The sequence below is a fragment of the Ambystoma mexicanum genome, chromosome 7q (genome assembly GCF_040938575.1).
Source record: "Ambystoma mexicanum isolate Mex_15411 chromosome 7q, UKY_AmexF1_1, whole genome shotgun sequence".
In the NCBI taxonomy this organism is placed as follows: domain Eukaryota; kingdom Metazoa; phylum Chordata; class Amphibia; order Caudata; family Ambystomatidae; genus Ambystoma; species Ambystoma mexicanum.
Window position 1 is genome coordinate 669,206,541 of NC_090941.1, and position 17,811 is coordinate 669,224,351.

Here is a 17,811-nt window from a genome sequence, read left to right on the forward strand (position 1 = left end):
CTCAGCGTCTCGTTCACCTTATTATTTTGTTTTTTGACATTTTTTTTTATTGGTTTTACAAATTGCGCAGAACACAAAACAAAAACCTTTTACATTCTCCACCATTCATTCAATATAAAAAAAGTTAAGATCTTTAAAAAAAAGGTACCCCATGTCACCTATAGCATCCCATAGCGATCATTAGGTCAATTTATCAATTTTAATGGCCTTGCCCTCCATGGGTAGCTCACCGTAGTCATTTAATGACGGGAGCGTATTTACAATTACCTGTTTAAGCACATATTCCACCAATTTCATCACCCTCAAAACCAGACTTGTTCTTTTGCCCAAAAGGATCCACTCCCACCATTTCTCTGCAGATAGGCTTAGAGTGAGGGTATCCGCATCCTCCAACAGTCTTGAGCTAACCAGTGTGAGAGCTTTACATGAAGTTATTAAATGAAACAGAGGGCCTCATTACGACCCTGGCAGTAGCGTGCCAGTAAAAACGGCACAGCTGCCGCCAGGGTCGTTTTTTTCTGGCCCCTGGCAATGGGGAATTACTGGGGCATTACAGCCCCAGCGGTCCCGGTTATTCCCCATAGCCAGGCGCCAGGAAAAATTACTCCCCATTCAGGACGGATGCACCGGCACCGTTAATGGTGCCGGTGCACCCATCAAGGTCTGCAAGCGTGTGCCTTTCCGCCCGCCAGGTCAGACCTGGCAGGCGGAAAGGCACCCGCTTGCAGAACTCAGAGTATGCCGGTCCGGTAACAATGCTGTTGTTACCAGACCGGCATACTCATAATGAGGCCTAGAGTTTCCACCTTCTCCTCCTCCCCACAGTATCTACATTGGGAGTTTGCCAGGTCAATTAGCTTTCTTGCCAGTTCCACTTCTCTAGTGAGTAGGATGTTAAATCTTCATCTAAGCAGGAAATCTCTATTTTTGGGTGATGGGAACTTCTGAAGATACACTGGTAATTGATTCAAGCCCTTACGTTCCAAGATCAGGACTGGTCTTAAGTTGTCCAACCCTCTCCTTTCAATGGTTTTGATCCAGTTTAAGTTCTGGGGCATTTTTTTTAGCTTTCATGGAGGTTGTAATTAGTCCCTCTAGTTCGATATATGCGTTGCTTAAGATTGGCACCAATTTTGCTCTCCTTCAAATAAGATTAGGCTCAGACTCGCAATCCTCTGTTTGGAGGATTGCGAACAGAGCCGCCAAGTCCACCAAGATGCAGATTCTAAGAAGGGCCATCGACTTCCACAAGGCTATCCAGGCCAAAGACTGCAATCTCAATTCATATCTTATGGTGGACATTGGAAGGGAGTTTGGCAGTCTCAAGACTTTACACTAGAGGATTCCCTCCAAAATCCTCCAGGTTTCCCATGGTTGGTTTAGCATAGCTTCAGAGCCATATGTTAGAATTTTAGCCACTTTTTGCCGTTAGAAAATGATAATTGGGGAGAGGAAAAAACTGCCATACTTTCTGTGCAGAACAGCCCCCTGCAATTATAGCTTTTCCGCCTTCCTCCTAAGTGACATATAATGGCTTTTATCGTCAATATTTTTATTGATGACCACTCGGTAAACCATTGTGTCAACAATCTCTAGCGGCTCATGCCCCACTCTTCACACAAATCTGGGGTTTTGTTTCCTGTGCGTCGACGTCAAGACAAGTATCTTGGATTTCCCTACATTGATTCGCATATGATTGGACTTCAGATAGTCATTGAAGATCTCGATCCGCCTCTGAAGTCCAATGGGGTGTGGTCTAGGAATACCAAAACGTCGACGTACAGTATCCAAGGAACCTCAGTCTTGTTTATCTTCGGGGGGAATGCTTGCACTATTTTTTGGGATTCTCCAAGGTCTGAGATATAAAGACTAAAAAGCAAGGGCGCTTCCTTGTTTAAGTCTGCAGAAGATGTAGTTTTCCTTGAGAGCTGGCAATTGGCTGATAGCTGGACTTGTATTGAGGTGTTAGAGTATAGGGCCCTCATGGTTTCCACCAGGTCAGTAGGGCATTTCCATTGCAATAGTTTACTCCATAGCTGCTCTCTGTTAGGGGCAGGTTCCCGCCTCAAGAGCTCTCTGTTTCAAGATGTTAATGAGGAACCAATTCAATTGCTTCCCTACTCCTTTCACGAACCCTGTTTGTCTCGGGTCCAGTCGCCCCGTTTTTAGTGCCCATGCTTTTACATCACGTAGCAACACCGATGCAAACAGCTTGCCAAGTGAATCCAGGAGAGCAATTTGGCGATAGTTATTTGGATCACCTTGGTCACCCTTCTTAAAGATGGAGACTATAATGGCTTCCCTCCACATAGCTGGAATTTGTTTGGTTTTCATTATCTGTTTAAATATGAGGTAGCCAGCCCTCTTTTAATTATTTAGTAAGGTAATTGAATCGTGCAAAACAGTTCACGGAATCTAATGATAGTTAGTTAGAAATAACACAATTTATTAAACACATATATAAAAAATACAATTACTGAATCAAAAAGACAATTGTTAATACATTCATTAAGATAAAAAATGATAAAACATTGTCTGTGACTGATTTTATCCTGTTGTTGGTACTCGTATGACTGAGAGAAAATCGGTTTATAAAGAAAAAGAAAGAGAATCTACGCTCTCAATTTTTGTTCAGGTTGTAAACATACACAACTTCTTGTTCTTACCTAACCTGGTATCATAATATTATACAAGGTATAACTCTCGACATGTTTCTGTTCACTTTAGTTATTCTGGAACATTCATCAGGAGTAATTGTCATAGTCACATGGGCTATTTGAAAGTAAAGTCTCAGTCTTCCTTTCTTTTAACTATATTAGTGAAGATTCATTGAACTGATATTGTTAGTGGGTGTGATGGAAAGTGAATATCCAGAAAGTTGGAAAATCTTCAGAGAGACTAATAAATAGTAGTCTCCTCCAGTAGTATCTTTGTGTGGTTTTTGAATTTTTGTGGCCTCTTCATGTGAGGATAGTCTAATATCTCTATGGTTCCTTTTTGTGTTGAGACAGTAATTTAATCCGTCTGAACTTCAATTTATTGGTGATCAACTGTCACTGTTAAGCAATTCTGGCTTATGGACTTGTTGTTCGTTCCTACTTAGCGTCTCATAGCTCAGTACGCGTTCCGTAATCTGCAAATAAAAACAGCCCTGCCCATACTTCGATGTTTTCTTTTAACACCTGGTTCGACAGTCCGTCTGGCCGTGCCGCTCGTGAGGAACTACGTTTTCCTATCGTTGACCTTGTGTCCCTTTCATCGAGAGTCCTCCTCCCAGCAGCACTTCTATCCTTGGTCGAAATCCGTCAACTCTAGAATTGTGGGTTTATTGGTCATCATTATAGACTATGGGAAAGGATGCATGTCTTGGCCTGAGCAAATACTCCATCTCCCTCTTCAATTTCTTCGGGGGAATTTTTTGTCACTGGAAGTATATCAAATAGATGAAGCTCTTGCTATTAGGCAAACATATTTGTTTTGCTCAATAATAAAGGGGGGAGAGAAATGATGTAAGTCAAGGCATTGAGCTAGGACTTTATTTTTAACTGGAATGGTGTAATGTGTCAGGTGGTCTGCAACGCTAGTCTTTGATTTCAAGCAGTTACAATGGTTCGCTGCAGTGCCCTTTTTATTACTTTGGACTTTAGCTCCTGCTGTGTAGTGTCTTTTGGGACCTTGGAATTCAGGCCCCAATCTATAATGCTACTTTTAGGACTCACATATTCAATGGGCCTCATTATGAGGTCGGCGGTAACACGACGGTGCAACCGGCAGGTTGCTGCCAACCTCGTAACACTGTTTCCGGCACCTAGCTTCCCGGTGCCACCGGAACATTACAAGTCCCGGCAGACCGGGAAGCTAGGTGCCGGAAAATGTTAGTCCCCATTCCTGTGGAGTCCACTAGGACTCCACAGGAATGGGTTCACTGAAACACTGGCACCGTTCGAAAAGGTGCCAGTGCTTCCGTGATGAGTTTGCCTACCGAGGCCGCTGTGCCCGGCAGAGTCAGACCTGTCAGGCGCAGCGGCCCCGGCAGGCAGTCTCGGAGTGTGGCGGTCCGGAAACAAGGGTGCCAGTAAGCTTACCGGCACTCTTGTTTCCGGACCGCCACACTCATAACGAGGCCCAATGTTTCTCGGGCCCTTTGACTTCAAATTCCCATTTTTCTCATGTTCTCTTGGAACTTGGACTTTACATTTTATCATGCAGCCCTTCTCCTTATTTTCACTTTCTGAATGTGCTCTAGGATCTTTGACTCCAAGTTCCAGCTTGCAGCGTTCTTCCTTACATTCCCATTCTAAAAGGAGTGTTATACCTGGGTTTCACCTTGTATGCTTTTCCTCTGCCCTCTGCTCTTCTCCATGGTTTCTCTTTCGCTGTACTTGTATCTGTCAGTGAACCCTTGCTCCCCTCTCTCTGCCAACTAGACTGCTCCTTTTCAGTAGTCTCTTTGTCACAATACCCTCCAGCGGTTACCCTTGTCCCCAGCATCTACCATTGCTTTACTGCACACCCCTTTGCGCTATCTCAGGCTCCTGGTGTCGGGTTTTGAGTATTTTCTTGTCCTCACTGTTGCAAGCTCTGTGCATGGCACCTGCCATCGCTCACAAGGTCCGGCTCTTTGAATCTCCATGATCCTCGGGTCATCTTCCCTTGGTGTCTGACATTTGGCAAGGGACAGTCTCATGAAGGCACAGCAGAACCACTGTTGTCATGTGGGCATTCCACATGCCTACAGCACACACAACTTGACATCTGCCCTCAGAGAGAGCCTAAAGCTGTCAGTTCGCAGACCCAAATCACTAGCCGAAGAAAAAATTACTTTCCCTTTAGTGGTGTTGCAGAACAATTCACTGCTCAGCAAATAATCCAATCATACAATAGGTTCGTAAGCGTCTTCATTGGCAGTTGGCAAAGCAGCAGGCAAAAAATCCACATGACACAAAACACCCGATCCCAGTGCCCAAACAGACTACGATCCAGCAAATCGCCTTCCCTGGTTTACATTGTTTTTATATGAACACATAACATGATCTTCTATTGAAGGGGTGTACCAAACAACTTCCGATTGGCTTAAAATAAAGTGATAATGGTATCTGCAACCTGTTCTACACGGTTCTCATAATATGGCATAACGCATCAGCTAGGTCTCATGCCTTGGCGAGTAAAGTTTGCAACATAGAGCAGGCCTATTCAGATACATTTCTAGCAGGTCAGTGTTTTCTACGATAAGTCGACTACAGTTCTCGCAGGGCTCAGGCAATGCCTGGCCTGCCTAAAGTTGCTAATTCTACATGCTGAAGCTGTGTCGCTGGTGATTCATAGGTCTAATACTCGCTTGCCTGTGCGAAACAGGAAAGCGTAGGAAGCGGACAGGCAATGTAGCAGTACTGCTTCTCGCATGCGTACCTGGTGTACACTCAACTAAGACATGCGCACAACAACATAAGGTTAGGCTACCTTTCGTGAGGTGGTGTACCACAATTCAAGATGGCAAACATTAGCATAGGCTAGGTTCTGCGAGTAAAGCATAGTAGGCATTCAAATGAATAGCAGGGGAAACCCATTGTTTTCAGTATAGTTGGCATTAATTTTGTTCCCATTGCGACCCACATACACAAGTTCAAAGAAGCAATTTCATGTGATTCGATGGACCCCATGGGAACATAGAGGCCCCACAGGTATCATACATTCCGAATATGGGGAAAACAACACAGAAGACAACATTTCAGAAGCATTCCCTAGTGGAATAGTCTCATGCCAGGCATACACGTTCCCCACAGTCAAATAAGGAATCTGACCAGCTTACCATTTGCTTTCCCAGCAGAAAAGTCTAATGCTAGAAAACCGGTATACGTCTTCTGCTGGAATAGCAAAACAGACAAGGGGAAGGAAACAACTACTACTGGCTTCCAAAATGGCTGGCAGGACAATTCCTTGCGTATTCCAACCCCCTGAGCTCAAAAGACCCGGGTGAATTTACAGACAACAACGAAACATATCCTTCACCTAATTAAACGTCACAAGTGCAGACCCTTAATAAGAGACCCTCCACCAGGAAGGAGGGACACAGTGTAAAAAACACAGAACCCCAATCTGAAGAATTCAGTGGCTGGAGAGGAGTTGACTTGGCAGGTGACAGCAATTGAGGTGATAAAGCTGACAGATTTAGTGGCAGTTGAAGGGAAGGAGATTGTAGCAGTGAGGATGGAGAAGGTGGCAACATCAGCCCAAGAGAGTAGTTGTGAGGAGGTGGTAACATTTAAGTGACAGCTAAAGGGTGGGAGATGGAATCAGTAAAGGTGAAGGAGGTTGTGATATGCTATGGTTAAAATCCTTTTTAACAGAAACAACCCGGCCAACCCTCTTCAGCTCAGCACCAAACAGACCAACCCGTGAGGTCCCACAATGCTCATCCCTCTTGCCATCACTCAACATCTACATGAGCCCACTCATCAGACTCATCAAAAGACATGGGGCCTCATAACAAGTTGGGCGAAGCGGTAAAAATGTGTCAGTAGCACTATTACTGCTGCATTACTGCTTGTTGAGGATTGACCTCCAGCTGTGACCTTTCCACTCATTTTTGGCACAATTACTGCAGCGGTATTAGCGACGAAAATGCCCCATTGGATCCAATGGGCCCAATATAAATGGGGACTTGCCGCTGTACCACAACTCGGGATACAGAGCTAGTAGCACCAGATGGAGTTGCGGTAAGGCTATTTGCGTTGGACGGATTTACTGCAGGGATACCGCCCACTCGTGATGAGGCTCATGGACTCACTTGCTACAGCTACACAGATGACACACAAATCATCTATAAAATAAACACCACCGAAGAATTAGACCAAACCCTTAGCAACTGCCTCCCACAAATTAATGGATGAGCACAAACGGCCTGAAACTCAACTTTGACAGAAATCCTGATCACGTTCAACTACCCATCCAACCAACATCACATCCCATGGCCATGCGAAATGGGAAACTGGCCAGAAACCACCAAAATAGTGAGCATTCTCAGACCTAACAATGGAAGCACAAGTCAGTGCAGTAGAAAAGAAATGCTTCTTCCACCTCTGCACAATCAAATGGATACTACCCTTACTCACCTTCCGACATAGAAAACTCGCCATCCTCTACCTCTGCTTGCCAAGAATAGACCAGGATAACGGCAGCTACATTGGAATGCCAGACTACCTCACCAAGAAACTGCAGTAAATACAGAACTTGTGAACAACTCCTCAGACTCACTAAGAGAGAACACATCACACCTGCACTGATTATTCTACACTGGCTTCAAAACACTCTGCATAATCCACAGAACAATTCACTACCAATGTACTACATGTATATCGTGACTGTGTAACAGATAACATCGCTGGTGGCTCTAGGTCATGCATATACCTTATCAGGCCATCCCATGGGCTACATAATTTGGCTCTCCTGCTGTTATGTTACTTGACTGTACTCCTGCGCATGCCACTATTGTAAGATCTTATTAACTCAAATACGTATCCTGCCACATTAATTTGTCCGTCACAAATAATATTAGTGTGGCCCCTATACGGGTTCGTGCCATATCCACTCATAAATGTATAGTTTCGCCTGTCTTGAACTACCTCATTTACTCCGAGTGTCCTGTTCTGAACGGAGACAGGGCTTGCCTCACCCACGTCCCAAACTTCCTTCCTATTCGAGCATCATACTGGCATCCCAAGCCATGCACTCGTGTTTAAAAAACGGTATAAGCATTTTTTTAATAATTTGCTACAATAGCTTACCGGTACCTAGCTTACATACGATGAACGCCTGGATCAGCCCCATGCCATACAACTCCCGGGACATGGCTAATACCTCTATCATGTTCTCACCAACCATGCCTGCACCGCTACCACCGACTATATGTATAAGACCAACTACATTCTTGCCTCCACTTAATCCAGCCATTGACAAACGAATGTCACAACCACAGTCAGAAAACATAAGACCCACATTATTTTTAACACCTTTAAACCTAGCCGCTGATATCCTCACACCTTCTGATAGGACTTCCACTTTTTCAACCTGTCCTAAATTAGATACTGGCAAACGTGTTCCTTATCACCACCCCAGTGGATTCAACTATACGTTACTAGGCTGACCGCTAATCAACCTTGCCCTACACACTTCAGGAACCTTAGACTAGGATCAAGATTGGTAAAAGTGTATCAACTTCCAACCAATGACAAGGTCAGACATCCTAATACACCAACCTTATCTAAAAAGAGACGAATTCAAAAATTACATAACCACAATACCACTAATAAGCCTTCTCTACAGGTAATTACCAGCCCTCCTCCTATGATATGATATGATGTTATTTATAACACGCTTAATACCCAGAGGCTTCTAAGCGCGGTCCCGGGGATCAAACCTGTGTGCTCTGTGTCGTCTTGTTTCCAAGGCGAGCATGTTGTCGCTGAGCTATCCCCATTGACTCTAGCACTGTTCACATTAAAGGTGCCCTAATCAATGCTAGATCTTTGGTAGCCCACCCACTTCACATCGCAGACATTATTATCTCCAACCAACTTGATTTCATAGCCATAACAGAAACTTGGTCGCATTTGGCTGCAGGACCATCACTCTCGTTAGCTATCCCAAAAAATGATACCTTACTAAGACAGGACAGAGAAACTGCCTGAGGAGGAGGCATTGCCTCCATTGCTAAAACCAACCTGGGACTAACGACCCTCCCACACCACCCGTGCTCCTCAGGAGAGCTGCTGTCAATCAAACTGCTTCTAACACCATCACGTACCATAACCATGCACTTGATCAATAGACCCCCTAGACCTATCTCTACTTTTCAGGGGGATATTACGTCAATACTCACCTCTAATACCAAACCCACTTCCCAAATCATAGTACTAGGCGACTTTAATCTAGGTCTCCATGACCCAAAAGATGATAATGCTACCTCACTATCCAATACCATTACCGAATTAGGCCTCACCCACCAAATTAACTTGCCAACGCATTCTAAAGGTAGAACATTAGATTGGTTAGCTGACCTAAATTGTGATATCAAAATCATTTCCAATGAACCATGTGCATGGACTGACCACAACAGTATTTCCTTATCCATACAAGATTGTCTACATCATACTCAGGCTAACACCATAGCTCCCCCAGCTCCTACCAGAAATAAACGTAATATTACAATTGAGAATCTACTACCACTACTCCAACCCAACCAACGTCAATTCTACCAAATCGGACCCCAGAGCTCTTGTAGACCTTTGCAACGATACTATCAATCAAGACATTGCCAAAATAGCTCCTTTAAAACTGCGCAAAAGTAAACCACGTGCGCATCTAAACTCATGTTTTACCCCAAATCTGAAAATGTTACGGAACCAAAAAAGAACTGCTGAATCTTCTTGGAAAAAACAACCCCACACCAGAGAACAAGTAAATTATCTCAAATGTCCACTAGATACAACGCCGAAATTACTCAAACTAAAAGACACGTATAACAATATAGTCCATAAAGTCAACTCTAATACAAGAGAACTTTTCATCATTTTAAGAGGATTAGAATCCCCTTCTCCTCCATCAGAAACCTGCACCAAAGATATGTCTTGGTGCACTAACATTCAGGCTCTCTAACAAAATTGATCTTCTACAAAAGAAAATTGAAAATAAAAATCGTAGTCTCTCTGGGAACCTTTCACTGCAGAAGTCACAAACAACCCCCTCGAAACCCGAGCATAGTTTCAAATTCACTCCACTTACAAGTATTGAAGTGGAGCACATAATAGCTTCCCCCAAACCTTCTAGATGCCAGGGGGATACCTGTCCTGCACCTGTAATTAAAGAGGCAGCCATGGAGCTAGCACCATTTATCACGTTGCTAATAAACTCCTCCTTCAATACATGTACTGTCCCAACAAACTTAAAAGACGCTTGGGTCCTCACATTACTAAAAAAACCTAACCTCGACCCAGCTATCCCAACGAATTACAGACCTAGAACGACTGTTCTATTTAATTCAGGCTTACCTTGAAGCTAACAACCTTCTTGGCTTGTGTCAGTCAGGGTTTAGACCTAAACATGGAACAGAAACAGCACTAATAGACCTAAGAAATCAAGTGGATGATATCAGCAACAAAGGTAAACTTGCCCTTCTACTCCTTTTACACCTCTCGGCAGCATTTGACTTAATAGACCATAAAGTTTTATGTGACCACTTAAAATCAGCAGCCTTCTCTGATGAAGCTACCGCCTGGATTCAATCCTTCTTGGATAATCGCACAACTAGAGTTTTTTCCCCTACTGCATCAGCGGAACCCATAACTATCACTTGTGGAGTACCGCAGGGGTCATGTGTCTCCCCTACGATGTATAGCATTTTCACCAAGCCTCTATTTGACGACCTCGACAATCCGGGTGTCACCTACAATAATTATGCTGATGACACCCAGATTCTCATCCCTATCACTGGTGACCACAAGATGGACACAATCATGCTCAATAAAAGCTACCTCATCATTCAGGCTTGGATGGCCAATCATGGCCTCTGTCTAAATGATGAGAAGACTGAGCTCTTGCTCATTGGCTCCTCAGTACGTCTAAATAAACGAAGCAACCTATTCACTCATTTAACATTGACAGCAATATCACCACAGTATCTAAGGAGGTAAAAACCTTAGGTTTTTATCTTGATTCAGCCCAAAACCTGAAAAGACAAGTTAATGCTCAGCCTCGGCTATGGCATACACCTCCAAGCCAATTAATGTACGTAAGCCATTCCTTTCCACACTAAGCTGTACTACTGTGGCCAGGGTATCAATCCTTTCCAAAAGAGATTATTGTAACGCGCTATACCTTGGGACCAGCAAACAGAACATCAACAAATTGCAAATCTTGCAAAATAACGCTGTAAGAACTGCACTAAACATTCCCAAAATGCAGCACATCTCTGAGGTTAGACGCATCATTATATGGCTAGTGGTGAAAGACAGAATTAACTTCAAGTCACTAAACCTAACTCGCAAACCCTGCCCTGAAATATCTAGCGGACACATTCTCCAAAAACATTTCGGCTCGACCTACAAGAACCTTACACTCTCATTGCCTCAAGATCCCCAGATACAACCTCAAGAGAGCAGGGGGAAGCGGTTTCCCTGTTCTAGCCTCCAATTTATGGAACTCTCTGCCTGTATACTTAAGGTCAGAGCCCTCCTTCCACTGCTTCAGAAAAAAAGGACAAAAACTGGCTTACTTCTCTCGACGTCTAACCTGGCACTTCATTTCTCAAAGGTACATAACTGATTTGTAATGTAATACTTAGTATTTGTTGCCTAGCTCAACTTGTGTACTGTAAATAATTTGCCTTTACCTGTTTACTCTGTATAACTTTATGCTGTCTTAACCTGTAACCATTGCAAAAGCGCTCACATACCTACGGGTCAGGTGCGCTATATAAATTAATAAACAAACAAACAAACAAGGATCAGCATTTTTCCAAGAAACAATCTCCATCTTCAGACTGGAAGGAACCCTGAGATCGTGCAATGACATTCGCCTCGAACCAAAGCAATATTCAAAACTGCAATGTGGTGGATTAGCAGTTTCATGCATCTCAGAAAAACTAATTGCTCAAGCAACCACGAACAACACCTACATTTCAGGAAACTTAAAAATCTGTCTCTCCCAACCTAAACAGAATCTACTATTCAAGAGAAATGCCTAATATCGATCAAATGAGAGACACAACAAACCATAGTACCACTAAAACAGACACTACCGAACTGGGCAGGCCAAACAAAAAGAAAGCATAATATCGCCAAAATGAATTAAGAAATAAGCCTAAGCAAAGCAATGGAGCCTACTAGATCCCACAAACCTTCTCACCACTAACCCTAATAAAACTCTTCATTTTCCTACAAACACACTGCTCAACCGCCGAATACAACATAAACATACCTCTTATACAGCACCAACTTGAACTTGCACAACAAACACATCCCCTCCGACATCCCACTCAATCATAATGCACTAAACCCCATCAACACTATGCAGACTTGCACACCAAACAAAACATTACCAAACGCATACCATCTATAAGCAAACCCAACACAGTCGGTTTTTCAGAACTGATGCTACCAATAGCACGGCAAGATCTCTCTTGCACACTCCCTTTCTGTCACACTAACCCACCTTGATTTTCAGATCCCCTTCAGTGCCTAAAGTCCATGAAAATGCCAAATGCCAGATGTGTGCAATATAAATCTCAATAACATAGCATAACATATCAGACTGAGGTGCTATTTAGGTGGAAGTAGTAAAATCAGCCCAATGGGGTAGTTCTAAGGAAGTAGCATCACTAGCCCGAGTTGATGATGCTAAAAGAGGGGTTCAGGGAGCATATGCTCATCTGAGGAAGGAGCAATAGGGAAGACACCGGAGGGACCTGGCTAGCGAAGGCCTGCTGAAGTACTGTGCTACCTATCCCTGCCTGTCTGCACGAGGCCTACACCTGCTGGTACAGCTGCTAAGTGGACTGCACACTAGGTGTGGTCGAGGAGTCTGAATCCCTGGAAATCCTGCACCTTATCAGTCATAGAATCAGGGTGAGGGAAACCTAACCCCCAACAATGAACAGAAACTTGCCGCAGAGGGCTGAGGGAACCCTTTATGGGCTATGAGGACCTGGCAAGGAACCTTTTGGACATTATGACCATTTTGTTTTATTTTGGTTTTGGAGAGCCATTCCGATACTTTGCTGCACTTTTGGGAGCTATCCTGACAATGTGCCTTGCTTGTGATCATCCTGTTTATTTTCAGTTGGGCCACTGTATAAATACTTCCCGAACAATCCTTGTAAATGGTAAACCTACATTCTTGGGGTCTTGCTTGGTAACAAGGTGGTAGATCATATAAAGAAAGTGGGACTCAGGGACAAGTTGTATTTCTCAATCTGCTTCATCAGTGTAGAGGTGGAAAGACATACCTTAAAACTTGGTTAACTGCTTACGTTTATTGTTTTGGGTGTTATGTTTGTTTATACTGTAATGGTGCAGAAGTAAGACTCTGACTCAGAAGGGTCATTGTGATTGATAAAGACTAATTCCAGTGAAGAAATAAAAAGAAACCCCCAATCTTTCCATATCTCTAAGATGGGTGTCCTTGCCTTAACCAAAATAGTAATGTCACAGTCAGGATGTCAAAAGCAAAGTCCACAGTTCTATGTCAGAATCCCATCTCTGTCCCTCACATTTGATGCTAACCTAAATCAAAAGGGTATCTTCCTGATCCAGAGAAATGGCTCCCTTCCCCTGGACAATCGACAGTTGTTGGTTTGAAAGTTCTGAGTTCAGTTACCACTGGTGGGGGAATGTCTCCCTTCCCTGGCCTTCCTCAGGCTTCTGGTGCAGTTCAACTGTTGGGGTACTGTCTCCCTTCCCCAACTGACCTTTCTCAGGCTTCTCTTCTGTCTTTGTGAGTCCTAGACCCCGAGTGTTAAACCTGGTTCCTTTTGCTACCAGGTACTGCGATGAAGAAGAGTGGCTTGGATGCTTCTCCGGAATGTAGTGGGTCTCTGACCCTGGTTGGCAGACCTGGTTCTATTCTCTACCAGGCACTGCGACGAAGAAGAATAGTTTGGATGCTTCCCCAAAGTTTGGTGGGTCCCTGATCCTGGTTGGCAGACCTGGTTCTCTTCTCTACCAGCACTTAGTCTCAAACACAGACTTGGTTTACTCACCAGCCAAATTCTGTGTTCGTATGTATTACTTTATTAGTCTCTTATTTTTATATGCAACTTGGTTTACTCTCCTGCCGAGTACTGCTCTCACAGTTTTCTTCACACTCCCTTCTGATGTTCGAAAGCCTTGGGTCGCCTCCGCTTCAAGTACTGTCACAGAGAAGATTAGGTAACCTTGATACGTGATATGTCTTTCTCCTGTAAGGGTCCACAACCATATTCTCTTTGTTATAGTGTCTTAATGATATTCTTGTTAATGTCCCGTAGGAGTTCTCTCTTTCCCCCCACTTTCCATTCACTGTTGTCTTTAGGGTTCCTTGTACCCTATGGGGACTGCAACCATAGGCTCAGCCACCCAAGACTGGTTTTAGCTGCAGCTTTCAGGTTGGTCGCAGGCTTCCCTGTGTCTCTCTGGCACACCGGCACTCTGGTGCTCTTTCTGGCATGCTGTAGTGGCTCTGCAGCTTCCTATCCTGTTCGGTGTCTCTCTCGCTGCCAGACCTTGTGGTCCCACAGTGCTGCACTGCTGGCGCTCTCCCCAGCCAGCCTCTGTTTTCTGTATTTTCACGTGTCCCCTGGACACAGTGCTTCTTCACTTCTACCATTCCGGTCTACCCCTGTGGGTCTCCATGGCAAGTGTCTCAGTGTTCATTGTCAGTTTTTATGTCGGTATCCAGTAAACTTTGTGGTTGGAAACAAGACCGTTCCTCTAATTGATCCCTGCAGATCTGCACCTCTCCCTCGTCAGTTTCTTGGCTTGAATCTTCATGATAGCTACCTCCATTCTTCTTCATATCAGTCCTTTCTACTTCCTGCTTTTTATAGAAGTTTATCGGATAGGAACGTAGGGGTGAAGGAGAGGTGTATCTAACTTTCGCCCTATTTCTCTTCTTCCCTTTCTTGCTAAACTCTTTGAGTCACTGGTGTCTCCTTTACTTTCTACCTTTTTGGAATCTACTAATCTTCTGGACCCGGTTCAGTCTGGGTTCCCTCCTGGTCGAGGCACGGAGAGTGTTCTTGTCGCCGTTTTGGACGACATGACCAGGCTGGTTGATGCGTGCTATCTCGTCTTGCCCAGTTTGGTATATCAGGGCAGGTACTAGCATGGTTCAGGTCGTTCCTTGCGGATCGTACTCAGACCCTCTTGATGCCTCCTTTCCTTTCTGCTCCTTGTCACCTCAGTTGCGGAGTGCCACAGGGCTCCTGCCTGTCGCCTATCTTGTTTAACATTTACATTGGGTCCTTGTGTGTGTCTCATCCGCTCCTTCCTATTAGATCTTGATCGGTCTGAAGTGTTGTCGAGCCTGCGGGAGTGCCTGACAGCTGTGGAGATTGGATGAACCACAATTGGCTCAAATTGAATGGAGATAAAACTGAGGTGATGGTGGTGGGCTATCCCCCTAATTCTACACTTTGGGTGTCCTCCTTCTGGCCCTCTTCCCTGGAACCTTTGTCGATCCCGGTTAAGAAAGTGAAAAGCCTGGGTGTGATGCTTTCTGCATCACTGTCTATGGACCAACAAGTCACTGCTGTATGTCAGGCTGGTCACTTCCAGCTGAAGATTTTGAGGAAGGTACTATCGCTGATCCCGGCCCCATTGCACCCTCCAGTGGTAGCAGCCATGGCATTGTCACGGATAGACTACTGCAGCTCTTTGTATCTGGCCCAACCCAAGGGCCTGATTAAACGGCTGCAGCGGCTGTAGAATCTGGCCGCTCGGGTAGCTACGGGTTCTCCTTTTTGGAGCCCATATCTCCCCTGTGCTTCGGACTCTCCACTGGCTTCAGGTGGCCCATCGGATGGAGTTTAAGGCTCTGTGTATAGTACATCGTACCCTCCATAATCAGGGAGCAGAATACCTCCAAGCCAAGTTCATTCGCTATCACTCCGCCCGCAACCTCTGCTCAGCCACTGCCGGACAACTTGTTGTGCCAAGACACAATAGGGACCGGGTTGGCGGACGGGCTTTTTCCATCGCTGCAGCAGCTTTGTGGAACAATCTCCTGCTTGCCATCAAGAAAACCCCTAACTACTTGGAGTTTAGAAGACGGGTTAAAACCCACTTGTTTTAATCCACCGAGGCGTCTGTCTCTCCCCCTAGCACCATGATGCCTTCGGGCGACCGTGCGCTTTATAAAAATTGGCAACATAACATAATGTAGGTGTTAGGCGGATACTACGTTCCTCACAATAGTCATCACTGGTCCCACAGGGGGCTTCCCCTGCCATGAGATCCACCCGCTGAGTACCACCCCCATGGGGACTGTCGGGTAGAAGCCTCACCTCTCTGTCCTCATAGGAAGGGACTCCCCCTACAGAAGCAGTGACGACAACCTGGGATTCGTCAAAATACGTACTAGTCCCTTGTGAAATCACCTCCCCCAGATGCCTAGCTGGTCCTTTTGAAGGGAAATCCCTTGACCCTTAAAATTGCTACCCCAGGGCCCTATTTAGCTTTCCAGAAAATGGCAGTACGGGAAAAGACATTTAAGCATGTTTCGTTTCAGATACTACTCTGTGTGCATTGGATGCATTGGAACCCAAACACTTGCAGTTTAGCATTTTTACAGAAAACATAAAGTTTACATACACATACCAGGGAGTCTCAGATAATCGGTGATTGAAGCAGAGATCTCTGTCTAAACATTGGTGATCCAGGCACAATCGTTAGGCTATCCAAGAGTCAATCAATTGCATTTTCTGAAATCATGAGAGTTGAAAAATGCACTTGCATTGTATTGACCGTGTTCAATAAATGACAGATTCCTGCATATAACAACTTAGTGGGTTTTGAAATAACATAGGTGTTTGAGCTTACCCATTTCTTTTATTCTCTTCCTTTGATAGGATGGCTGCATTTTGCATACATAGGTGTATTTGGAAGACAACACAAAAAGAATCCAGCTACACCCTCCGATATTTTAGCCATTGGCTGGCTCAAACCATCAGAAGCAGAACTTTACCACAGCAAAGGTGGACGATATTTTTTGGCAAAATAGGACATGTGAATGTGCATGGTAATTATCTCTGTACGACAGCAGAAGATCCAGAGGAGGAGACCGAAAGTAAAAAAAATAAATTGGACCCGAACGCCAGAAGAACATTTGGAAACATTGGAAGAAAAATTCCTCATCGCATTATTCATGTAATTGACGACAATAGGCAAGATCTGGGAAATATGCACCGGGCAGATGTCATTCGAATCATGGACGAGCGTGGCCTGAAGCTGGTTCCTTTGAGAGAGAATGCAGAACCTCCAGTGTACAGATTGATGACTGGAAAGCAGATTCATGAAGAACAATTAATGCTGAAAGAGAAGAACAAAGCCAGTTCAAAAGCAGGTATGCAGCTATATCAGATGTCCAAATTCATTTATATTAGTGGAAAAACAAATAACATCTAGTGCAGACCTTGTTTTACGGAGTGGAATGCTGTACAATTGCAACACATTACAGTATCATAAATGGCATTGAAAGGAGTACAGTTTGTCAATGGTTATTTATAAAGGACTAAGGGTGGATGGATACCTTGTAGATGGCGGGGAGGTCGTTGGGGGTCAGTTAGCTTTCTCTGAGGGCGTGGTTGAGTCACTTGATGTGCATGGTGTTTGGAGCTGGGATAAAACATGATAGATCAGCAAATTGAATCATAACTATTGCATTGGATAGGATGAACAGCTAAACCCGGAAGTGTAGATAGAGTCCTATGGGTGTAATCGGGAGTCAGTGAGGATACTAAATATAGTTGCATTCCCAGCAGTATGAAATGTATATGGCTTATAGGAATCGTCTTGACGTTTCTCTCCAGCTCGTATGCTGATAACTGCTCTGGTGAGGTCTAAGAAAAGGATGGATGTATAGTCATGTTCTGTGGAGGTGATCCCTACTTTTAAAATCCCAACATGGTAGAAGGACTAATATTTGCATAATCACATTCCTCTTATATGTATCAGGCTCTCCCTCCTTTCTGACTTGTTGGCTGGAAAATTGCTCTACACATTTAGTACGCAAACCCTGCCTTACTCTCCCCTAAATATCCATGACCCATGGCCAAAGGAC

The 17,811-nt window shown here is 44.4% G+C and overlaps 1 protein-coding gene across 1 annotated transcript in view; it reads left to right on the forward strand.

The window, feature by feature from the left end:
- MTIF3 (mitochondrial translational initiation factor 3) overlaps positions 1-17,811 on the forward strand; it is a 116,338-nt gene that overhangs the window by 38,730 nt on the left and 59,797 nt on the right. Inside the window, exon 3 of the mRNA XM_069639057.1 lies at positions 16,601-17,094. Coding sequence (XP_069495158.1) covers positions 16,602-17,094 — 493 coding nt within the window. The 5' untranslated portion in view covers position 16,601. The remainder of the gene's footprint in view (positions 1-16,600; positions 17,095-17,811) is intronic.